Source organism: Fusarium solani, assembly GCF_023522795.1.
Source record: "Fusarium solani strain SB1 chromosome Unknown bctg00000008, whole genome shotgun sequence".
In the NCBI taxonomy this organism is placed as follows: domain Eukaryota; kingdom Fungi; phylum Ascomycota; class Sordariomycetes; order Hypocreales; family Nectriaceae; genus Fusarium; species Fusarium solani.
Genome location: NW_027072148.1, coordinates 1061406 through 1085583, shown reverse-complemented (window position 1 = coordinate 1085583; position 24178 = coordinate 1061406). Strand labels below are relative to the sequence as shown.

General features: G+C 54.3%; 8 protein-coding genes across 8 annotated transcripts; 5 read left to right on the top strand and 3 right to left on the bottom strand.

Annotated features, from left to right (window-relative positions):
- Positions 1-267: 267 nt before the first annotated feature.
- On the bottom strand, positions 268-624 carry MRS44_012400 (uncharacterized protein; the record flags this gene model as incomplete). The annotated part of the gene is made up of 1 exon (XM_046284054.2): positions 268-624. The coding sequence occupies one exon, from the start codon at positions 622-624 to the stop codon at positions 268-270; it is 357 nt and encodes a 118-aa protein (XP_046133149.2).
- A 1415-nt stretch (positions 625-2039) lies between these two features.
- Positions 2040-3519, top strand: MRS44_012399 (uncharacterized protein; the record flags this gene model as incomplete). The annotated part of the gene is made up of 4 exons (XM_046269501.2): positions 2040-2285; positions 2337-3098; positions 3148-3189; positions 3247-3519. The coding sequence occupies 4 exons, from the start codon at positions 2040-2042 to the stop codon at positions 3517-3519; spliced, it is 1323 nt and encodes a 440-aa protein (XP_046133150.1).
- Positions 3520-4805: 1286 nt separating this feature from the next.
- MRS44_012398 (uncharacterized protein) lies at positions 4806-6248 on the top strand (the record flags this gene model as incomplete). Its single annotated transcript, XM_046269504.2, has 1 exon — positions 4806-6248. The coding sequence occupies one exon, from the start codon at positions 4806-4808 to the stop codon at positions 6246-6248; it is 1443 nt and encodes a 480-aa protein (XP_046133151.2).
- A 543-nt stretch (positions 6249-6791) lies between these two features.
- On the bottom strand, positions 6792-9092 carry MRS44_012397 (uncharacterized protein; the record flags this gene model as incomplete). The annotated part of the gene is made up of 1 exon (XM_065618787.1): positions 6792-9092. The coding sequence occupies one exon, from the start codon at positions 9090-9092 to the stop codon at positions 6792-6794; it is 2301 nt and encodes a 766-aa protein (XP_065474859.1).
- A 1342-nt stretch (positions 9093-10434) lies between these two features.
- MRS44_012396 (uncharacterized protein) lies at positions 10435-12070 on the top strand (the record flags this gene model as incomplete). Its single annotated transcript, XM_046269505.2, has 4 exons — positions 10435-10449; positions 10547-10642; positions 10707-11451; positions 11505-12070. The coding sequence occupies 4 exons, from the start codon at positions 10435-10437 to the stop codon at positions 12068-12070; spliced, it is 1422 nt and encodes a 473-aa protein (XP_046133153.1).
- A 635-nt stretch (positions 12071-12705) lies between these two features.
- Positions 12706-13627, top strand: MRS44_012395 (uncharacterized protein; the record flags this gene model as incomplete). Its single annotated transcript, XM_065618786.1, has 2 exons — positions 12706-13252; positions 13305-13627. The coding sequence occupies 2 exons, from the start codon at positions 12706-12708 to the stop codon at positions 13625-13627; spliced, it is 870 nt and encodes a 289-aa protein (XP_065474858.1).
- Positions 13628-15368: 1741 nt separating this feature from the next.
- Positions 15369-17971, bottom strand: MRS44_012394 (uncharacterized protein; the record flags this gene model as incomplete). The annotated part of the gene is made up of 2 exons (XM_046283569.2): positions 15369-17023; positions 17074-17971. The coding sequence occupies 2 exons, from the start codon at positions 17969-17971 to the stop codon at positions 15369-15371; spliced, it is 2553 nt and encodes an 850-aa protein (XP_046133156.2).
- Positions 17972-23175: 5204 nt separating this feature from the next.
- Positions 23176-23612, top strand: MRS44_012393 (uncharacterized protein; the record flags this gene model as incomplete). The annotated part of the gene is made up of 2 exons (XM_065618785.1): positions 23176-23287; positions 23350-23612. 2 exons carry the CDS (start codon positions 23176-23178, stop codon positions 23610-23612), a joined length of 375 nt encoding a protein of 124 aa, XP_065474857.1.
- Between the last annotated feature and the right edge of the window lie 566 nt (positions 23613-24178).

The window sequence follows — 24178 nt, the reverse complement described above, 5'->3', positions numbered from 1 at the left end:
CTGCACAAAATCCCATTCTCGATCGCTCAAGCCCCCCCGTAGTTTTTCAGGGACATGTGTCTCCGCAGAGCAACAGAAGAGGCTCACCAGATCACGACATTGTTTTGTAAGGCTTGGAATCTCCCATCTTTGTGCCACAATCGCCAGCAGTGGCCACTCATGCACTCGATTTAAGGAACCAGCCTCCTGGATTATGTCGTCGATCATGGTCTGTATGGTGTTCCTCGGGAGGAACGCCCTTGTCCCAGCGATCTTTGTTGTGATCTCCTAGACCGATGCTTCTCTGACAAAAGTAAAGATCGGACTGCCAAGCCAGATGTACAGCTCCGTCATGTAGAACAACACTCGAGGGTTGATGGCGCTTCGTGCATGATCGAATATATCATTTTCACCGTTGAGCATACTGCGAATCAATGAAAAGGCCAACTGTTCATCTTGGCCGTAAGGGTTCATGCCATCCAGACGAATGTTTCCTCCCAAGTCTACGTCCAAGATCTCCGGTCCTCTTGGGCATGCCTTTCGCAGACGGGTCATCGGGAATATGTAAGTGAGAGGATAATCATGAAGGTCGCTCGTAAAGGACAGAGAAATCTCGTCTGGATCATTTGATTCCGGATGCGCCATTCTTGCGGAAGTGTTGAAAGGTGACGACTATCCGTGCTGGTCTTGTCAGAGGGTACCGAGATGACTGAATAAGCAGACGAATGTTATGGAGTCGATATTGATCTTGGTAGTAGTTGATGAAGCTCGTGGTATCGTTTGTTGAAAGAGAAAACTACCAACAGATGATGAAATGAGAAAGACTGTGTTTGGGGACGTAGGTAGGTACCTGCTGTTGGTAGATAACATCCATAGGAAGGCGCTTGTGTGATAGGTTCATGTTGGAAACACCAGCCGTCGACATGAGTAGATAGGTACCTACCCTATCACACAAGGAAAAAGGTAAATACCTCTAGCTACCTAGGTAGGGAAGTATTATGGAGGTGAGACGTTGCGTTATTCTACTCCTTCCCATGAAGCTACATGTGACCGTACTTGCCTAGATGATGGGATTCGTACAACCTGAAGATTTCAAGGTTCTGGTAATGCATTGACTCGCACTAGATAAGGCTTGCGCTTGCTCGGCATGTGGAACGGGGATATCCATCCTCAGGATCAAACACTCTAAGGTGATGGGCGGCCACGGCGACTTACTCGTGATTCATCATGGGGGCTGGATCTTACTTGGTACACCAACTCGGATATTTGGCATCCGCCCCAGAGGAGCTATACCAGCCGAATTTCGTCTCATTAGTAACTCGCTGTGTTGGTTTATTGGCAGCTTGGATCCATTGTCATTTCAAGAGCCACTTCTTCTAGTTCCATAACCTAAGGCAAATTGAAGCTTTTATATGACCTTTCCCTAGGATGGATTCTTTCATTCTCATGGTGGGATGTATGCCATAAATGAGTGTGAAATAACTCTACTCGGGTAGCCAAGTTGGTGCGTTGAATATGTATCTTCTCACTTGATCATGAAGCCAATTGAACGTGGCACGTTATCAAAGTTCATGCAGAGTTCAAGCATTGTGGACTCTCCACAGCGGCTGTCAAGATAAGCTAGAAAAAAGATCCATTGGTACAGCATGAATAATGTCCCACCTTGAACGAATTACCTCGTGTGAAGCTGTCTCTAATTCAGGCCCCCGGTACCGGATCAAACCCTGTGTTATCGCAAGCGACTCATGTTCAGACTTACCAGATCGGGTTCGGCGGGGGGCGCGGCACGGGAAGGGATGGAAGGTCTTTAATCATCTCCCCGCCTCGGGTGGTTGCGTGCTCACGACCCTGACATTTCACCAGCTTCTGTCCCACGGCAATATATTTTGATCCTTTCACTCTTCCCAGCGTCGAGTCGAGCTTCAAACCTCGGTGCTCCCCGTCGACGACGCGCCGAGCCGATATCGCCAACCAAACGTCATCGCTTATCGCGATCCCGGCCGAGATTACGCACAAACGGTCTGGGGTAATCTGGACGTCGTCGCGACAAGACATTCAGGATGTCGCGGCCTGAGTCGACGCGATCGGGGGAGGGAACATACGCACGCGAGCGACAGCACGTACACGACGAGATAGACGATGTGGCAGTTCCGACGAGTCCCCTACTCGAACCGAGGTCAACGTCCCCGACCGGCTATGGATTGAGGGCAAAGCTAGGGTTAGGCGGAGTTGCTCGGAGGACGGTGGGCTTCGCGCTGTTGATGCTGACGGTGTTTCTCTGGACGCTTTACAACTTTATCGCCAGTGTACGCGCCCTATCGACTTCCTCCGACATCCGGTGCTAATCGCTGTGGTAGTACATATTTGCCGACCAAACCTACAACAAGCCGTTCTTTGTCGTATACGTTAATACCTCGATATTTGCCATCTCGTTGGCACCCAAATTTCTTCGATATCTGAGGAGGACTGGTCTCCGTGGATTGCGACACGATGCGACTCAGCTATGGGCGGACTACAGGCAGGGTACGACCCGGACAAAGACGTTGCGCGAGGACGAAGACGAGGGAGCCGGCGAACGTTTGATATCGGAGGGCTATGGCAGCGCAGAGAACACAAAGACGGACGAGAAGCTGGGACTTCACGAAACCGCAATTCTGAGCTTCGAGTTCTGCATGCTCTGGTTCCTCGCCAACTACTTCTCCTCGGCCTGCCTGGAGTACACGAGCGTTGCCAGCGTCACGATTTTGACATCGACAAGTAGTGTGTGGACGCTCATCTTCTGCTCTTTCTGCGGAATCGAGCGCTTCTCGACACCGAAGCTCCTGGGCGTGGGAGCTTCGCTCGCCGGTGTCATACTCATTTCTACCGTGGACATGTCTGGCACAAGTGACGAGGACCGGGGATCGTTCCCGCACAAGACGACGGCACAGATTGCCATTGGTGACTCGATGGCGTTTCTGAGTGCGGTTATCTACGGCATATATGTGACGGTCATGAAGAGGAGGGTTCCCGATGAGGACAAGGTGGACATGCAGCTGTTCTTTGGGCTGGTTGGTGTGTTCAACTTGATACTCTTGTGGCCTCTATTCTTCATCCTGCACTGGACGGGCTTGGAAACGGTAGGTCACATTCCATGCCTGCTGTCATATCTCACTAACTTGGCATCAGTTTGAACTTCCACCAGATGCTACAATCTGGGGTATCATTATTGTGAGTGCTCACTTGACTCTTCCATTTCACGTCATCCTGCTAACCTGTCCTACCCAGTTCAATGCCGTGTCATCCTTCATCAGCGACATCTCGTGGGCACTGGCACTGCTCATGACCACACCGTTGGTGGTGACTGTGGGCCTGTCACTCACGATCCCGCTGTCTTTGATCGGCGAGATGCTGCAGTACAGCCGATACTCAAGCTTTACATATTGGGTTGGAGCAACGGTTGTGTTTGTTTCTTTTATTGTGGTGAGCCGCGAGAGTGATGATGCAGAGGACAACAAGAAGAACGACGACTTGGAGAGGGCAGCAAGTGATGTGATGTAGAGCGCATGGAAGGGGGAGCACTTGGATGACTTTTATGACTTTACACTGTTAGGATTCTCAACACAGCAAGATACCGAGGCATGGGATATCAGGAGTTTTGGTTAGATGGCTATAAGTGGTGGAAAAGAGCGCGCGACCTCAGGGTCCCATTCAACATGCACGATCCAGACAACTTACCAATCAAGTGTTGATCACACCAGGCCCGGGCGTTCTGGACCCTTGAAGTTATTCATAGCCTCAACCTCGGTCACATGGATCCTGCGGTGATCTTGCCGAGATCGAAATCTCGGCGGGGACTGGGCGGGACCCTGGGCGGGAGATGTGCAACAGGGGTCACACGATAGTTGCCTCCAGGAAGCCTTCGATACTACACATGTAGATACAGCATGTAAGTTGTATGTATTATGTAGGTTGGCTCCAGGTAAGGCAATTTTGCGAGTGCTGCATGAAGAGGTGTCATGGGCATGTGGACTGGAATTCACTGAGTCAGTGTTTGTCAGAACAGCCTCTGGTCAAAGAATCTAGACTTGAGAACCCAAGACGTGACTTCAGCCTTGTTTTGTAATTTACAGAAATGTATCTTGACAAATGTAGTGGCCTCCGGGTCTCGAACTCGAAATCTCTCTGCCTTTTTTATGCCTCGATGCGGCGCACGCCAACAGAGCGATCCGCTGAGCGGGTCACGCACTTGGGGACGGCGGGGCTGAAAGTGCGCCGGTCGTCGATGGGACACCAAAACCTCGATCTCGATGAAGCATTCCGGGCGGGCCTCTCTGTTACACGCCGGGGTCATGGGTCGTAGGGTCCTTTTTTGGTCCCTGAAGTTGGTGGCGGCGATGAGATTTATGGGATGGATGAAGTGAAGATAAGATGGTGAATCAAAGTAGGCAAAAAATGTTGCGGCAGCGAATCACACTCGAATTGGGAAGGGGGCGACATGTTGGGAACCTGGGAAGAACCAGGCCTCCATCGCACCTTCACTGACTGTCAACGTTGAAAAAACAAAGTCAAGGCCTTAAGCACCGTTAACCCCGAACCTTTCTTCTTCCGACATCATCCATCATCTCGACCTTTTTCTCTCAACCTCGATCTCGATCTATCTCGTCCCTACGCTATACTTCCTCAGATCGCCTCGCTCTCTCACAAATAGTTCTCACTCACATCCTACCTATCATCTCTCAGAACCGCCCGTCAGCACTGCCTGCATAGTCTATTTCAACTGTGGTGCAACAACCATCTCCTGTGGCTAGGCGGCTCAAGCTAGCCGACGCCTTCATACGGCAAACATGACGTCGACTCATGATGTTCCCAACGATTCTCAGCCTCACCACAATCATGATCGTCCGTTAGCCGAGTCCATCGTTGTTGCCACCAGGGGCATCCACGCCAAGCTTAACAAGCTCATCATCGCTCGCTTGCCGCTCGCGCTTCCTCCCCGTGCTCAAGATCCTGCTCTCTATATCTCGGGACTCCTCCACATCACACCCATCTACATGACCTTTGAGGCACTATGGCGCGATATCCTGGACTCCCTGGTTAATGACGTTGACGAGGAGGAAACCAACTCTCATGGCCCTGACACCACTCTCCCTGCCTCTGATGTACACAGGCTCTCGGGTTGCAACAGGACGCAGCCACTCCTTCAGCATGTTTTCCTTCCTGGTCTGATGCGCTCTGACCGTCTCAAGGCAGATATCGCACATATAACAGGATGGTCAGACAGTCTCGTGGAAGATCAGCTGCGGTTTGTTGAGCAGAGTGGACGTTTGGGCGATTTCATTCAACACATCAAGAGATCAGTCCAACACCGGCCTCATGTTCTCCTGGCCTACTCCTATATCCTGTTCATGGCGCTCTTTGCTGGAGGTCGCTTCATTAGAGCCACCTTGGAGTCGGCAGGGGATGACTTTTGGAACCACCTACCCTCCCCTATCAAGCCGACCTCCCTCCCTTGTCAGCAGAGTACGAGGCCAACTAAGCGAGCCAGCGGCCTCTCTGACGAACAGCTCCCTGATCATGACCATTACTGTCATGCTACACATACGATGCCCCTAAGGTTCTTCCATTTCCAAACTCCCGAGGATGGCGAGGACCTAAAGCGCGAGTTTAAGCAACGACTTTTGGATGCTGAGAAGATGTTGACGGCCCGCGAGAAACAAGACATTGTCCAAGAGTCTGTTTGTATCTTTGAGAATATGACTCTCCTAATCCATCAACTCGACTCGGTTTGCGGCGACCCTGAACGGAAGGACAGCAGCAGCACAACGTCTTCGCTCTTTGAGCTTGTCGACCAGTTCCATCCTTTCCGCTCTCGCATCAGGGACAGTGTGTCCATCACCAAGGAACGAAGCGCGCGAACCTCGACGTTGTCATCGGATGGTGTTAGACAAGTATGGAAAAGCTGGGTAAACACCTCGGCTTCTTCGCCCCCTCAAGGCGAATCTGTCACACCCACCGGTCACCCTGATGTTTCTAGAACCGAGACCAGCGCTGCGTCTTGTCCGGCTTCGAAATCTATGAGATTTGAGAAGGCCCTCCCCAAGCCAACACGAACCCCAAGCGATTTAGCCAAGACCAAGCATGGCCTCCAAGAGTGCCTTAAGCTCGCGTCTCAGAGGCTTCAAAGCATGCATGTAATCAACTGGCTAATGCTGGCGGCATTTTGCGCTCTTACATATGGAGCTCTCTTCTCTGCGAGACGAGGCGAGAACGTGGCTCTGGACGCCTGATGCCTGACATTAATGTTGGCGACCTCATTCTGTCTGGCATTTTTTCTTTCTTTGTTTTCCTTTCTAAGTAATGAAGCACCCAGGATACCCATTTTGGGAGGAACACGCATGTCTACACAGGAGTTTGGCGGGTTGTCTTTGCCTTTGAGCACGCGCATACGATTGTACTCGATACCCATGGATACATGAACAAACCATACAATAGAAACAATTATGACCCTAGAGACAGCCAACACAGTACATACGGACGTTTAATCCTCAGATATTTCACGTTGATCAACTAGTGAGCTTCGCTGGGAATATCGTGTTATTGTAGATGTTGTGTTACATCTAACTAGGTACTAACTCAAGTAACTAACACCTTCTCATGCTAATGGATCCGTTTCTACTCCATTTCCAAGTCCGTCAAATCCAGGACTCTACCAAGAAGTATCTACCTATACTTGAAACGCCTCACAATGTGGTTGGGGTATCATAACAATGTAAAAAAGGGAAACAGGGCCTGAAAGAGGCTTGTAAAGAACACTCGCTCTCATCTTTCTCCTACTCTTCATCGTCCTCGGCGTCCCAGTCGTCGCCCACATCGGCCCAGCCTGCCATGTGACGCTCACCACCAAAGTCGCCAACCTGTCTGTAGTGTCGTGCGCGCTCGCCGTTCTCTTGCCACTGGCGCACAATGTAGTCATCAGAAGCGCTGACGAGCTTGCCATCGTGCGTCCAGCTGACGTTGGTGACCTCGCTTGAGTGTCCGTGGATGAGGGGCGTGCCAGTGCGGAAGATGGGGAACGAAGTCTCCGGGGCTGAGAAGGAGCGGGAGGGAGTGATGGCGGAGCTTGGAGAGTCGAGGACATGGGCACGCTGGTCACAGGCTGAATGAAGATGGCGCTCGTCGGTGGGGAAGAGCATGACGGATGAGGAGGTGCTCCCGACAGCGAGGAGGTCTGAACTGTGCGAGAGACCCTTCTGGCGGATGCTGCACTTGACGTAAAAGGTTCGGGCGGAAAAGGAGTCGTGCTTGAAGCCATAGAGGGGACCGAGACCCTCAACACCAGTTGGTCGACGCTTCGTAGCGAAATCCTCGAGTTCAGGGGCGTGGCCGAGCATCAGATGGGTAGTGGAATATGCATAAACGGTGTTGTCCTTGCAGACGGCGTACATTCGAGCAGCATCGTTGCTAAGGGCTAGAGAGGTAATGCCGTAGGATCGCCAGGCGTGCGAGGTCGGCGCGCGGGTGGAAGCCAAGGGGGTGCTCTTCTCCTGGCGGCGAGGCTTGATATATCGGAGATCCCAGAGCTTGACGACAGCCTCGGCCTCAGAAGCTGAAAGGAGAAGGTGCTCACGGTCAGCGGGAAGCCATTGGATAGCGGTGACGGAAGCAGTCGAGGTGTTGCCCGCCATGGTGCGCTCATGAGTTCTGTCGAGAATGTTGACGGTGGCTGCGCGGAAGGGGTCGAGGTTTCTATCCCTCTCGACGATAACCCGGCGCCCCTTGGATTCACTGGAACTGGAACGGGTCGAAAAGCTCTTGCTGCGGGCCTCGGGGCATCGTAAATCCCATAGGCGAATACGTCCAGCCTTATCCGAGGTGGCCAAGACGTTGCCCGTGGTTTGTCCCTTCTGCCATGCAATTTGCCGCGTCGAGTCCCAGTGACCACCCTCAAGCTTGGCCGCAACGGTCTGTGTAATGGTGTCGATGATGACACCCGATTCACCAGAAGCTGTTGCAAGGCGAAGATCGTCCCTCGAGAAAGCCATGTCCCAGATAGCATTGTCGTGGACTTGGAAGTGAGCATCAACCTTGTCCTCGGCGGGATTGTCGGTTGAAGTCGTGTTGAAGAATCTCACGCAACCCTCCTCGTCGCCAATGGCGGTTACCGGGGCACTGTTGGCGCTGGCAAGGCAGAATGGGATGGTGTTGCCAGGCCTGTCTCGGGCGACACACTCATGATAATCGGTGCTGCGGCTGTGAAAGTTGGCCGTCTCAGATCGGATGTCATAGGCTGGGGTGTGAAGATATGTCTGGCCATTGGGATATCCGAATCCATGTTCGCGGTTGAGTAGTTGAGCTTCGAATCCTCGGTTGCCAAATTTCCTAATCGGTCTTGGTGCGTATCCTTCCAGTGCCTGAGTCATGATGTCAGTGACGCCGACAGAAACTTGGGAATGGTGACATACGTTACTGGGCTCTACCACGTCAGCAGGGCTATGGAAACTGACAGAGCTTGTCTTTTTCTTCAATGCTTGAGCACCGCCACGGCTAGCTTTGAAGAAGTCGCTCTGATGGAGGGTTAGCAGGGATGAAGATGGTGTGAGGTTAGGACGCTTCCATACCAGAGTGGCTTTTCTACGGCTGTTAAGACTCTCTTGACTATCTTGAGCCTTTGTGGGAGTATCCGCCAAGGTAACATCGTTCTCCTGGGATGCTTGGGCTGGGAGATTGAGTCGGAGTGGAGGCATATTCTCAAGGTTGAGAGCAGGCCTCTTGAAGTCAGGCTCAGCCTGTCCAGCCTGGAGCTTTCGTTTCCTTGAATCATCCTGTAATCGGCTGGTTGGAGACGGAGGAGAGATGGGATCGGATGCAATGGGGTCGCTAAAGAGAGATTGAGGCGAGAGAAATTGTCGGTGGTTGACGGCTGACGAGTCCAAGTTGCCAAGGATGCTCCTAGGTTTTGGCAGCTCTTCGGTTTGGGCTTGCCTCTGGTACCAGAAACGGGTGAAGCGTCGGGGGGTGATGGAAGGGTTTGCTTTTCGTCGAGACGACTGCGAAGGCGTCGGGAGACCAGAGGCGGCTGGTGAGGATGTCATGGCGGAGGAAGAGGACGCTGTAGCTCCGTGAGGCTCCATGACGCTCCTTTCGAACCAGGGTTTTGAGGTTATATATGGGATGGATGGAGGCGAGGTTTGATCTGGGCTTGTCACTCGGGTTGATAAAAATGGAAGTAATTAGAACAGAACATTTGGCCAACTCGGGGAAAAAAGATCCAAGCGAGACCTGGCTAGAGTTTCTGTTGCCGGGTTATAGCTAGGCGCGGGGAGGCCAAAAGGCCGGGGTTGGGAGGCGCAAAATGTGGATCGAAGACGCGGTCGCGAAGGACGCGGAGCGTGTAAATGGGCGCCGGTCTCGCGTAGAGAGGTCCGGGCGCACAGCCGCATGGTGCTCAGCCACATCTTGGCACACGACAGTGCGCTGTGGCTCGTGGGCAGGGCAACAACAAGCAACAAGGAGCGGCAGCGGCAGGCGGTGACGCTAGGGGGGGCCCGGGCGGGAGTTGGAAGCCGCATTGCCGCTACATCCCACGTCCCCCAGCAGATGGACGGCACGCTGAAGACGGACGCCCGGGCCCCTGAGAGTTCCGGTTAAGCCAGGGCAAGGTCAAAGACATGCATCACGGCTTCACAGGGATTCAGTGGCGTGATGAGACAGAAGCCGTATACGAAATGAACCATGGCGATGGGGTATTTGAGTCACTGGAAAGTCTTCATTCCATGGATGACGAGAGAGCTGTCATTGTCAGACCAAGCAGGCGGACGGGCTGTGAGATGCTCCACCCGTCGGCGGGCCACTCCCCCGGAAATCCCAACTGCAAGGGCCCATTCATCAGGTCCAATGGATCCGTTGGGCTCCCGTTGATGGATGTCGGCCCTTAAAAATGCAGCGGATTGGAGCGTTGCAGCCTCGCTATCTGATGATGCCATGGGGCTACGGACAACTGCTGCAGGAACCAAGCAAGCAAGCAAACACTGCAAATTAACATGGGCCGGTCTCAACCAGATATTTACCTTCAAGGTAGACATTTTCTGACGCAACGTCTATAAACTTTAATCTATTTCCTCCATTTATCCCCTATCCCTCTCTCCTCCCCCCTATTTTTACCTCCCCTTTCATTGGCCCCCTCGCCCCCTTCCCTCTCAGCCTTGTCTTAGACTCCCACCGATGCCGATGGTCCGTCCACCGATAGCCCAAAAAGCAAACCAATGGTGTCATCCCTCACATTGATTCAACCATCCATCCATTAACTGCCTGCCTGCGCGCCTGTGTCTTCTTCTTGGAAACACGCAATCCTTCTCTCTGCATAGAATTTTTTTTCTTTTCTTTTTCTCCCCTTAAAAGCCCATCTCCCTTTTCTTCCTCTTGATCTCTGCATCGTCGGTCCTGGCCAGATTTTTTGCGCGCACGAGCATCATCATGTGCCGTTTCCTGGTGCGTTTCTGCTAACCCCTTCCTTGCCCGAAGCCGGCCCCTCGATCGCAGTGCGACGCAACAACGTATGTGCTGACCCGAGATCTTACTGTTCTAGGTCTACAAGGGAAGCGACGAGATTCTTCTGTCCAAGCTGATCCTCGATCCGACTCACTCGATTCTCAAGCAATCCTTTGACTCCCGTCTGCGTCTCGTGAGTCACTCCACGCCAAGTACCCCTGGTCAAAGAACACCATCTAACAGATCATCATCTGTAGGATACAAGACGTGGCCAGAACAATGCAGATGGCTTCGGCATAGGCTTCTACACCGACCCCAAGCTCGGCGCCGCGCCCTGCCTTTTCACCTCGACCATTCCCGCCTGGAACTGCACCAACCTGCAGCGCATCGCCTCCAAGACCGCCTCCCGCCTTATCTTCGGCCATGTTCGGGCTACGACCGAGGGCTCTCTGAGCGAGGACAACTGCCATCCCTTCACACACGGCAGCCTCATGTGGATGCACAATGGAGGACTCGGGGGATGGAAGCACATCAAGCGCCGCCTCGGCGAACGTCTGGCCGACAAGTGGTACCTTGGCGTCAAGGGCGGCACCGACAGCGAATGGGCCTTTGCCCTGTTCCTCGACACCCTCGAGCGGCTTGGTCACAACCCGAGCGCCTGCCCCGAGACCGGCTTTGGCCCTACCGTGCTGCGAAAGGCCATGCTGCGCACGATTGCCCAGATCAACGAGCTGATCGATTCGATCCCCGAGAGCATCCTACAAAACGAGGACGTCGACACTACAAGTTTGCTCAACTTTGCAGTGACCGACGGCCACAGCGTCATCTGCACCCGATACATCAACAGCTCCGATAACGAGGCGGCCAGCTTGTACTACTCTTCTGGAACGCAATGGACGACACGCACACAGTCCGCGGACGACAGGCAATACCAGATGGAACGCAAGGACAAGGGAGCCGACATCGTGCTCGTGGCGAGCGAGCCCCTGACATTTGAGAGAGGTACGTACGAGGTTCCGGTGACCAAGAAAGGGCATATGACTGACTTGAAGCAGAGAACTGGGTCAACGTGCCTACAAACTCCCTCTTGACGATTCACAGACAGACCGTCATGGTCCACCCCATCGTTGACAAGTACTACGAGCGGGATCCTCACCACATCCGTTCCAGCGCATATGTCCAGGCTAAGGGCTTGACTTCGAACGAAAAGACCCGTAGCGAGTCTGCCAGCCCCGGAATGGTTGATCGCCACCAGCACGAGCTCGATAGTTACCGCAAGATGATGACAGCATCCTTGCAGTTTGGCCCATCCAGAAGTCTCAGCCCAGATATCGCCCGCCGATCTCGGACACCTGCATCTATGCGCGAATCAACCCCAATCTCGCACTCGGTGCAAGCATCACCAAGTGAGGCTAGCAACAAACCTATGCCGGCCCAAGGAAACATCAAGGTCAAGAGACGGTCGATTCAGCTCCTCGATAGCAATCAGAGCTTTGGCTCAACGACAGATCTGGACCAGATATCAGACACGGAGGAGCCGACTCGGGCAGAGGTGCGGAACCCAAGGAAGCTTTCGCAGTACTTCCCGGAGCTCACCCTCGTTACAAACGCAGGGTCCTAGAAGGGGAGAGACAGGGGAAGGATGACGAGGGGAGAGACGACAAGGGGATGATTTACGTTGCATTCAAAGATTCACCATTGTGTTAGGGATTGCGGCATGGTGTTGAGGAGTGGAATGAATTCTCTGTATAATAATTGGCATCAGATGGGCCGTGTAGATGGATACCCGCGTATCGGACACACACATACACCGCACACACACAAAATTGCAAAAACGGCTCTTGTTTTGTTTGATTGGGACATATCCTGGGGTACCTTGCTCGCAGTGTTTGTTCGTTCGTTGGTACGTATCGCTCTCCTTGGTTTTGAACGCTGAAAATCGGTGGCACATGCAGACCGCCCCTTTTCCGGCCGAACGCGAGAGGAGAGTTTGGGCTGGTGTTGAACAAGAAGGCAGTTGCTGTGATTAGCAGGTGACAATGCTCCAGCGGGCATCATCGAGGCCTGTGGCTGCTTCCCAACGACGAGGGGGGACGTTTGAGGGCAGGTCAGCGGCTGCAGACAGGTACGGCTACGGCGCCTGACAGTTGAATAATGTGGCCTGGCCTACCTGACTGAGTCTTGAATGAGCATCTCTCGACTTGCTCCTGGCACGCACATCACCACATCTATTCTACACCACCACCCGACATCACCATGCCGTGCTGCTTCGCCATTTTGACATACGCCCAATGCCGCCACCACAACCTCTTCAAGATCGGCTGCACCGCCGACTGCGAGGACTTCTGCCCCCTCGAGAAGCGTAAGATCCTCGTCAAGACTCGATATTTGTGGTGCTGCGAACAATGCCACACCCGCATCAACGATGAGATCGACGAGGAGCGAGAGGACGACTGGTCGGTTCAGATAACGCGTGCTTGCCGGCAGCCGGGACCCCGTGCCTTGATCGAGACGAGGATCGATTCCATGCGTCGCAGAGAGCTGGTTAAGCAACGTCGCCGCGATAGGGCCCTGATGTCCCAGGTCGAGGAGATTCAGTGGGTTGGCGAGTGGACGCTCGAGTACGGCCTCGTGGTTTTTAAGTCGGTTCACGGGAGTGCCTGGGTTAAACACAAGCTCGAAGACAGGGTCGAGCAGCTGAGGTCTCTGAGGTTCTGGGACTTTATCATCACGCACGACGCTCTGCGAGAGTCCAAGAAACTGCTTAAGGAGCAGTCCCACTCGGCCTTCTGGACAGTTTATCGTATGTCGACTATTGTGACTCCTTTGCTGCTGCCCTTACTGACGTGATATAGGCAGCATCATGCTGGAGCATATGAAGAATGGAGGCTTGCGCCGTCCAACCCGCCGCCTCCCGCCACCACCGTTGTTCGACAATGCCGATGAAGCCACGACGCCGGCCGATGAGTGGAAGGATGTCTTGGAGATAGGCACGGAGGAAGAGCTGGAGGTGATGGCGGAGATGGACGAGGCGAAACTGAACAAGACGATACCACGGTCGATGGTACACAAGAGCCTACAGACGGACTTGGTCACCACTCCCAACGGAGATGTGGAAGGGGGCGGAAAGGGGGAGATCGTGGAACGGCAGCGCAATACTATCGGCGACATTCAGTGAGGACTGGGACATGCAAATACCTGACCTGTAATGGTCTCAACAAGTTACTACTATCACTAAAGACGATCAAGGCTCGCGTCGCGGAAGCAAGAGACTGGTATCGTTAAGGGGTTTCTGTTGGGGCGTTGTTGTCAAAGACAAGAGGCTCCCCAGCCTCATCTGCAACGGAGGGCTCATTGACTCGGCATGGAGATGGAGTTGACAAGCACGTTTAGCAAAGAGAAAGTAATTACTAGCATCAAACTCTTCTCAAACCCCTTTTCTCCTCTCCTTGACACGACTGGTTTCCGCCCTCGTGCAGCGTCAATCATCATCACACCATGCAGCCAGCCACATTTGACACTTTGATCGGGCCTTCCAAACCCCAAGCACACACCTAAAGGAACGAACCTACAGGATGCCATCGTCATCCAAGCTAAACCAAACCAACGCCTGAAACCAGCATGAAGTGGAAGTCTATCCATCTCATTTTTTTTCTTGCTCACCGACCACCCCCTTCGCCCCCCTACATGTATGTAACGATCCCGTTGGAGATGGGGGGCGTGTAGTAGTTAGCTGAAAGCTTCAGGGGTTCTTGTTGCCTTTTCTACGGATACCTCTTGTCTCGAAGCCACATACACAGACACGTTTTGAACAAGAGACAGAGATCGCTGGCCAGGGTCCCTGCCACTGTTGCATTTTGTTTCGTCGGTAACTGGCAGCCTGAAAGGGAGCTGAAAACATGGGGGTGTGTGGGCTTTTTCCCTGCTGCACCTTGCTTCTGCTGTCTCGCCTTGTGATCATCGTCATGCAAGAAGGTTTGATACTGTAACATTTCTCAAGTTTGGCTTTTTTTCTGTAAACCTGAACCTCCAACATCCTACCTGTCGATCCTTCTTATTCCCGCAGTTTGACAAGACCCAACCCACGACTTTCCAAGCCTGGTCAATCTCATCGCACAGTCCAATCACGACTCTTGCCGCGCCCCAGTCTCTTATCATCCCCATCGGCCGGCTCCGCCAGACGACCTTATAGGCGGAGAGATCCCGCGACGGCGGCGGCGCCGCCGAGAGGGAAAAGAGCCAAGACCACGAGAGCAAGTGCCAGCCAGGGGAAGGTGCCAGCCCTGCATAGCGGCATAGTAGAAACCCCATCCCATCCTGGGCTATGCCTACTCAGGCATGCGTGGCATGAGGCGAGATTCACTGACGTCCCCTCAAACTTGACAGCATCATTCTACAAATTACCCACCGCTTCCATACATGCTGCTGCTTTTCAAGGAAATCATGTGCTGGCACTTGGCGTGGGGGACCCTCCATCATCGTCATTGTAAACTGTTATCAGCTCCAAAATGCACTTTTATCAAGTAGCTTCGTTTTCATTCATGGTGAGGCTCTCATCGAGAGTCAAGATACTGTAAATCCAACCACCCATGCATACATCAAAATGCTCAGCCGAAACGCCTGCGCTCCAGTCTACCAATCCGTAGATGCCATGTCGTTACATGATACAAGTATAATGCCTGCCTTGCCATTCCAATATCCATCCATCCCGTCATATGCTCAGATCGATCCCCAGTCGTTGATTCCAAACCTCCATCTTACACCTGTGGACTCGCATAACGCCTTTCCCATATCCCCCTACCCACATCTGTAATGACAACACCCCTTGAAATACAACCCCCTGTTTCCCATCATCTTTCCTCTCAGACACAGAGCAGACCCGTCACATGTCAAAAATCGCCGAGTACCAATCCTTGCAATCAAAACATGATCCACTCCACCTCCACCCCGGGACCGCCGATGCACTTTGTCCAGTTGAACGGTCCGCGTTGACCCCCGGCCCTGGCCCCCGGGCTCAACGGCTCCTCTCCCGTCCACTCTCCCGCCCATAGCCTCTCCAGCACCTCGAGAGCCGCTAGGTTGTTCATGTAGCCCGAGCGGAACATGATGTCCCGGCATTTTGACCGCACCATGTCCTGCTGCAGCTCGTTGACGCACTCACACCCAGCCACAAAGAGCGGCCAAAGCAAAAACTTCTCGGCACTACTGCCCGTCTCCAGATTTGCTGCATAGTAGATCACTTGGCTCACGAGGCTCTGGATACTTTGGTGACCAGACGGCAACGAGGGGCTCACAAGCCGTTCTGTGTACAACAGCGCAGCATAACGGAATGCTTCGGATAGTGATTCAAGATCGCGTAACTGCCCCTGTGTGGGTGATCCAGGGAGTGAGGCGGCAACCCTCGAGGTATCAAATTGCCAGCTCTGTAGGGCTAGGCGAGCCTCCTTCCACTCGTGCCAGAAAAGTGAGCGGTTATCGTCGTAGGTTGTGGTCGAGCTAGTGGATGAGATGAGCCCCTCGCCGTTAAGCGTCGTGCCGAATGGGTTGCCCTCGTATCCATGATCGGCGAGATTCATATCCCCTGTTTGCTGGCCCGGCACCCCCATACCCATGCCAAAGGTTGCTTTGTGGGCATGGCCCAGTGGGGAGATGTATGATGGCGAAGGTGACCGTCCGGAAACGCCATGGGATCGAGACTTGACTGGACGGTTCTGCGAGAGCAAATTCAGGCGGCCAAGTCTGCTGATTGTCTTGAAGAGCTCGCAGTCGCAGCCAACCAGGTTCTCAGCCCCAACAGGGAGCTGAACATCCGATATGCTTCCAAACCCGGGGTGTACTTGGGCTTCACGCTCGTTGATGCTTGCCGAGATGGCATCAAAATAGGTGAACAGGGCCTCCATCCAGGCAGAATCTCCCGAAGCGGTAAACTGCTGAGACCTGAGAGCAAGGATCTTGTTGACGCCCGCGAACTGGGTATGGAACTTGGCGATGCCCGACTCGACCATCCGGTAGTGGCACAGGAGGAGAATTGTGGCGAGGACAGAATCGTGGGTCGACTTGTTCCGGTCATTGAGTTGCTCGTTCAGTAGGTGCACAGCCAAGTTGCGGTGTTGGTATTCCTCGGCGAGGGAGAGGTCGTCGGACTGAGTGTCTGCCATGGCTTCGGCGGCGTGTTTGTCAGCCATCAACTTCTCAGAAAGCTCTCGAGTATCACGTCCGAGACTCAGTTTCCTCTTCATGCGTAGATTGCAGGATGCAAGAGCACAAATGGCATGGCTCAGACTCTGGCTGTTTACAGCTAGTCGCAAGATATGGTCTCGGAAGGGGTTGTGTGGCCCATCAATGAAGACCATCGAGGGGCACATGATATTCTCGTAGTAATCCATAAAAAAGGGCATCTTGGAGATGAGGTCCTGGCTCACATGAACAGATTGGGTTTCGGAAGCCGTGGGCCAATGCGAGGGGGCAAAGTCCGAGTGATGAGACTTGACATCCTCCTCTTGAATCGATGGCGACTGCCACGCGATGGGCATCGAGTTGTAGCTTGCGCTATATGCTTCGGCTTCAGGTACGCCTAGAAAGTGTTAGCACAGACAAGACATCGGTGTGCTTAGTTCATCATACCGAAAGAGTCACAATCCCGAACAATGCGGCTGCTCAGCTGCGAGTCGAAGTTGTCCATGTGAGAATGGAGACTCGAGCTCAGCTCTGAAGGCGCATGTGCTAGGCTTGGGCAAGATGTCGGGGCAATAGTCCTGCCATGGTCGACATAGAGAGACGCGGGAGGGCTCTGGGGGCCGGGGGAGCTGTTGCCAGTCGTATAACTGTCGTACATATAGGACGGGCTGTGAACGTAGGATACGTCGTCTCTTGTGAAAGACTGGCTCATGGGGGAGAGATAGTCCACCTCATTCAGGGAGTCAATGGAAGACGCAAGATCCTCAGTGACAAGAGGAAGGGGAAATCGGTTGAATTTGGGTGTCGGTTCTTGGCCAGGGGAGTAACTGATGCTGCCCCAGCTTCCCTGAGGGAGTGAAGGCGGGTGCTCAGGTTGAGACATGGAAAGGTAGTCATATCCTGCCATTGTGAAAGGAGTCGTGGGTGCAGACGCAACCTGGGTCACCATGGGAATGTCAATCGGTCCCTGAGGCATTCTTCCAGATTCTTCAGACTCGATGCTCTGGGGAACAGCAGCGGAGCTGGACCGTGAGCGAGATCCCGCGTACTTCTTGGGTTCCCGAGTGACGGGAGGCGCTTTCGCAATGGGCAAGGACAGACCGCGGAGTTTACCCCGGCTGGCCACACCAACTCCCCAAGTGAGCTGTGTCTTGTAGCCAGAGCATTCGCTGCCAACCTCGAGACATTGAGAGCAGTATGGCCGCCTGCGGTCACACTTGATGTTCTTCTTGGAGCAAGAAAAGCAGTCATCAGAAGCACCACCTGCAGGGGCGCGTCTTCTGCGCTTGCGAACTGCGGAAGGGTCTTTGACCGTAACGGTCGGTTGTGCAAGAGCGGCCGTCATGGTCGATGGTCGCAAGATATGGAGCGTATAAGTGACGAACGGGTGGTGAGTGAGTTGTCGAGGTCAAGACGCGGTTGAGTGAGCTGGATATGCTTGGCATACAGGTTGAAAGAGTCGAGTACGAGTTGGAAACCACTTGAAGCCAAAGACAAGAGTTGGATCCAAGAGACAAGAAAGAAGGTGGAGGTTCTCACAGATGGAGACACACGATGTTAAAGTGTTCAAGATGGCAAGCAAGGCACGCCTCTCAGTAGCGCATTGACATGAAAGTGGCGCTGGGGACTGTATAAGGCAAGATGAAGACCAAGATGAAGAGGCGAGGGGCGCTACTGCATAGGTCGGGGAGGGTATCACCCAGTACTTGAGAGTAGCAATCAGACCCTGAAGCCAGGGCAAGGATTACGATGGGGAGTGGGAGTGTGCGGCTGGATTTGGGGAGGGGTGTAAAAGACAGAGGGGAGGAGGACAGGTACGTAGCAGCCCAAGATCAAGCCTGAGGAGCGGGAGGTCTTTAAGTGAATGGAAGGATGGGAGTGGAGGGATGCTTAAGGTATGGATGGGAGGGATGGGGATGGGGGCGCGGTTGGCATCATCATCCCCAGCCTGTCGCGTTGCGAGGATGGGATGAACTGAGAAGATCAGCGGGGGGAGCCATATCGGCCGAGGTCAGCGAGTAGGTGTCGACGAGGTAAGAGGCCCCTGTAAAGGTAATGGAAATGGAACAGAGGGGCGATAGCAATCACGACAAGAACCGACGGGCGGGAGCGACCTACAGCCAGGGCGGACAGACAGAGCACGGGCAGGGCAGGCTCTGCTGCTGGCGGTGATATCGAGACGGCGCGAAGCGTGGACCATGTCCATGGTGAGGATGGATGTGGATGCGGATGTGGATGGATGGGTTTGGAGAAAAGATGGGGAGACAAGAACCTCGCGAATGGAGATGGAGGGGAGGGGCGGGATCGAGGAGTGGCCGCCTCCACTGCACCTGCCTGGGTGTGAAGTGCAGTGCCAGGTGGACTCCATGCGGGAAGTGCGACCATCCATGTCACTCCGGGTGGATGTCACGCCGTACGATACCCACCCGTCAGGCCAAGAATGTGAGGGAGCCCAAGTACCTCCAGCCCCGGAAAACGGTCCCCTCTACCTTGGCCTTGGGGTAAGCAACTCAGGTGGACTCGATGCAGCCGGGCAGCGGGCAGCAGGGCTTCGGGGGTGCTCGGGGGGGAGGGGTCAGGGGACGCCCCGGCTCGAGCACTGTTGGGGGGTTAGTGGCCGCCGGTACAGCGCTGTGCGGTACAGCTCTAGCGCCGTGCAGACAGCGGTGCAGCTGCCCTGGAGCGTTCCCACTAGGTACGGGGGCCTGGGGTCTGGTCACGTCGTCGCGGTTCATCCTCCATCCATCCCCTGGCCTGCCCTGCCTGGCCTGGTTCGTTCCATTCCTCTTCCACTCTCCCATGCCTGGCACCCATCTCTATCTTCCGAAGGCTTCTCGGAGCAGTCTCCCGGATCCATCCCTTGCCATGGCCCTGAATTGCCAATCGACCTTTTCTCCGTAATCACTTGCCCAACGTTAGGTAGGTTCGCGTCGGGGGCCTAGGCCCAGGAAGGGTAAGAGCGAAGCGGGTGCCAAGTCGGGGACGGTTGCGCAAAGGGAATGGAGCCTCAAAAAGCCCAAGAAGGCGAGGAGTATATGAGATTGGATCAGATGCAGGAGGTCCAAGCAGGATGGAAGCCAAGATTGCGACACGCAGGGAGTCAACAGTCAAGATTTTTTTCGTGGCTTGCTCTGCTTCACGTCACAAAGTCCGTTCCTCCTTCGTGGGATGTGTTCGCGCGGTCGGTCGAAATCGAACCAAGACCACAGCCTCGATCCAATGTCGTGCACGCTTGGCCTGATCTAAGCTTTCGTCCTTGATACATCATCATACATCCATGGCACCACCACTCGAGGCAGCGCGACTACTCGGGGGCTAAGGTAGGAACCTGCACACCGACAACGCACGTAGTCGACGCCATGGAAGGTCATTGGAAATGTCTAAGAAAAGAGGCGCTTTTTTTCCTCCCTGCTTTTCCCTTCACCGTCCTACAGGTCTGATCTGACTGGGCGACGGCATGTCCTGGGACGTGTTCGGTCTCGGAAACGCCGACCAGACTACGATAGTGCCCGCATGAAGCCTCTGTCTTTGCTCAATGATTATCGTCAGTACCTACCTGCTCCCGCTGCTCCCGTCTCTCCCGCATCGTCATGCATCTGCAGGTTGTGGGTGTTCCTGGCAACGACAAGATAAGCTCGTTACCGTATCCGTAACAGAAACAAAAGATCTTGCGTGCTAGCTATCTCGACCTAGCCAGCAAGCAAGAAGGGGAACATCTGCACTTGGCTTCAAAAGCACCCACCGAACATCCAAGGACATGGGTGCCAAAGCCGCCGGGTGCACCTTAAATCATCCGCTGCATTTGCCCAGAGGCGCTAAAGCGATCCACTCCCGGGGCTCCGTGGTGTGGCCAGGTCCTTTTGCACTGCAGCCAGCCAACCAGGTGTCAGCCCTCACTCGTCCTTCTGCCATCTCCATCTCCACTCCGGACGACCTCATCCACTCAACCAGCCAACTTGGCCTCCCCCCCATCCATCATCAGCACCTCAACTCGTCACGCTGCGACCGATGCAAAACTCCCCGCCTCTGGAGAGCAAAAGGACCAAGCAGCCGGGGTTGCCAAGACTCGCGATGCGCGGATGCTCCCTGTCGACCAAAGAGGGCATAATATGATATGCTGGCATCACTGGCGGGAATCGAATCGATACGCCAATCTTGAGGACAGCACGCAACCATGGATCTCAGGCTGTGCGCATCGGCATTGTGCGCATCGGCCAACGGCAGGGAGTTGCAGACGCAATAGAAGGTCTGTTAAAGTCTGCGGAATAATGGCGCCGCCACGAAACAACAAGACGCCTTTTGCTCAAGAAAACAAGTCCAAACGAGCAGTGCAGTGCCAGCGTACCAACCCGGATTGCGACGGGCAATTCAAGACCCGACCCGCCTCCCCTCTGCCGGCCGCCGCAAACCTGGTCTTGCTTGTTTGCATCAATTCTGGCAGTTGCGTTCTAGGTGGTGGAACCAACCTCCCTCCCACTGTCGAGGCCCTATCACCCCGCAACAAGACTTGACACAAACACAACGCACCCGGCCACAACGCATGGCAAGCGTTGCTCCCGCGAGGAGACCCCGAACAGACAGGGCTGATTTACGATGCCGTCAGGCCCGCCACGGAACCCGCTCTTGATTGCCGGACAAACATGGCCGCCCGGGTCGCGGGATGGAAGCCGTCCAGACTGTTCCAACTGCTCGGTTGATCTGGCCATAATCACAGCCAGCGACAGCTCACGCCATGATCATGTCAAATCGAAGAGCGGCAATAATCACGGGCACAAACGGCTCCAACGGGGTGCAGGAGTCGCAGCGTCCTCAGTGGTTGACCGTGCCAAGGCCTAGCGAGGCTAGCGTGTTGGAGTGCTACAATGCAGTTGCCTGGAGGTCACTGTGGCGGCGCCTTGGCACGCCTGGCGTCCCGCGAGAGCTTCCATGCAGGCTTCTACCAGTCTTCCGTGATCCAATGGGCTAGTCCGCTTTTGACCTTAGCCGTCTGTGCAGTTAGCTTCTTGGCTGCTTCCCCCACTTAGCACCCCCTCTCCCCTCTTCAAGGATCGCCCGTCCACTTACATCATTCATGGACTCACAGCTTGCTTTGCGACCGACCCTTTGCCCGGCCTTGCTGCTCGTGCAGCTTCAGCGGGTGCGTGCCCGCGTGGGCTGAAATCGCGACATGATATCCATAGCGACCCACGGAGGGAGCCCGAGGATCAGGGACAGACAAGAGACCCTCGTTTCGGCTGAAGGGGACAAACGACGCCGAGGCCAGCTTTAGTCCCTAGCTGATGGAGACTGCAGAGCCTAGGGACAAGGAGTGAGGATATGGGAAACACAACAGTCTGCAGGCAAGTCGCACGGATTTTGGGCTTCCCTGGAGTCGAGTTGATAACAGAGCTCCAGCAACGTCATCCGTATTCGAGCTGGATTTTGTGGGATCAGAAGATGGGTTCTCCAACTGATTCCCGTGACCCCAGATCTGCAGCGGTTCGGGGCATCTTTTCATCGATACGGCGCATCACACCCTCTCACAGACGTTGGCAGCCACACCTCGCGCAAGCCGCTCTCGTCATCTGAACAGTTTGCTTCACCACTACCACAGGTATCAGCCATTCACAGCCTCTCCCATCGCCACACGTTTCCCGGCTCTCTGTCTCTCTCTCCAAGTTTCTCCTTTCGGTCACGAAAAGAGTGAAGCATCAATCAAAGATGCTGTCGCGGGTTGCCAGACACTTCAGGAGGGGTGCAAGTTGATCACATTCGTTTATGCTGGAGATACAAACTCATCTTACATCATATCAAGCCAAGAGGCAAGTACTCAAGACCTTGCACTCTAACAGATAAGGCTGCTGCTCCAGCATTACTGAACTCTATCCGTTATGGATCCAAGACTGGAGCGAGGTACAAAGAGATATCCTCACAACTCCTTAGATACCCTTACATGCGGTGTCACCCTATTCGGAACCCTCACACTCCAGAAACCCCTTGCTCCCGCCTCGTGGGAAATGACTTGCCCCTGCACGAAATGTGCGCGGAATCTTGCTCTTTGACGGGTTCTTGCACAAACTACTGCTTCTTTGCGGGTTCCAGACGCGGTGACTGTTCCTTAATATCGATGCTTAAGGCACCGAAGCCACGATTCTCGAAGCTTGACATTTTGAGGGCTGTACACCCCTCAGCAAGGCTCACTCAGCCTCGTGTACTGCTAAAGGCAGTGATTAGAGAAGTGGTGGCAACAAAGCACTGTGTAGTGTTCCGTCACTACCTCCACGCTCCCCAGTAAAGGAGGACACGTTGTACCCTTCATGTTGAAGATTACCGTCAATTGTGGCGCAAAAGGCGAACACATTGTCTGTCTTAATGTTTATCACGAGTTTGCCTTGATGACATGCTCGTCAAGTCAAGAGAATTTGACCTCGGCCCTTTTGACCTCGAGACCCCAGTGGCTCGGTAGTCGTCAAATCTAACGTGCCCCCAGGTGTCGGCCGCTCCCGAGAGAAAAACGAATCTTGACGCCCTGGCGGTGTTTTGCGAATCTTTCGTGTATCAAAAAGGGCAATGATCATCTCACAGGTCAGCTCTGGCGGCTGCATTTACGGAGAGATGCAGAATCCCATCGGTGACTACAAGAGTACCGATCCTACGGTCAAGGATTGGGGGAAAACTCAAGGTGTGATCATCCCGAGGGCTGGGAGGATGAACAGGGGAGGTCGCGCGGAACGTAGCAATCAGAAACCCTTTCCGGTGGGGGTTGGACCCTCGCTCCTAGACTTCTCGTCATGTCGAACGTTGAAGTTCCCCTGGATCCGAGAGCCCTGGTCAAGTTGGCCCCTGCTCCTGCTGCTGCTGTCGACATTCGCCCTGAACCTAGACGATTCCACAAATTTGGTCAAAATCTAGGGCACGGAGGGCTTCACAGGTTCGAACACAAGCGTCTCGAACCCGAACCATCCGTCTCACCGACAGTGTTAGGCCAGAAGCACGGATGGGATTGATCTGCCTCCGTCAGAAGCCAAGGTTCGCTGGACTCGGATTCAAACTTACTATGTGGGCTGCCCGTAATGAATGGACAGTGCAGGATAAGGGACTGTGGGACACGACACACACGCGCAGCAATCATGAACGCTGCGTTTCGCAAGCAACCCTCCCAGCGGGTTGCTCTCGTCAAGCCCTAGTGAGGGGCATCCTTGAACCTTGGCGCTTAGCTACAGCGATGGATGCAACAGGATGAGTTTGTGGAATTGGGTCTCCTTCGTGGGCGGATGGCGCGGTATACTTCTGGGTTGCAACTCGACAGCGTTTGATGCCCCGAATGCCGTGGCCCAGAGACGACTACCGGCGCCTCTTGGTTTGGAGGGTTCGTCCTACGCGCGAAAGCAGTCAACCGATGTATCGACAGGGGAAGGCCTGCTGCGGGGACGACAAGGGACTACGGTGGTATTCCGAACCAACCACGACTCGGGGCTAGCTACATGCGCTAAACGATGAATCGTGCGTTAGAAGGACCGAACGATGCTGCATGGAAGCCGGGCCCCAAGGGTCTAAGCCTCGTACTCTGCAA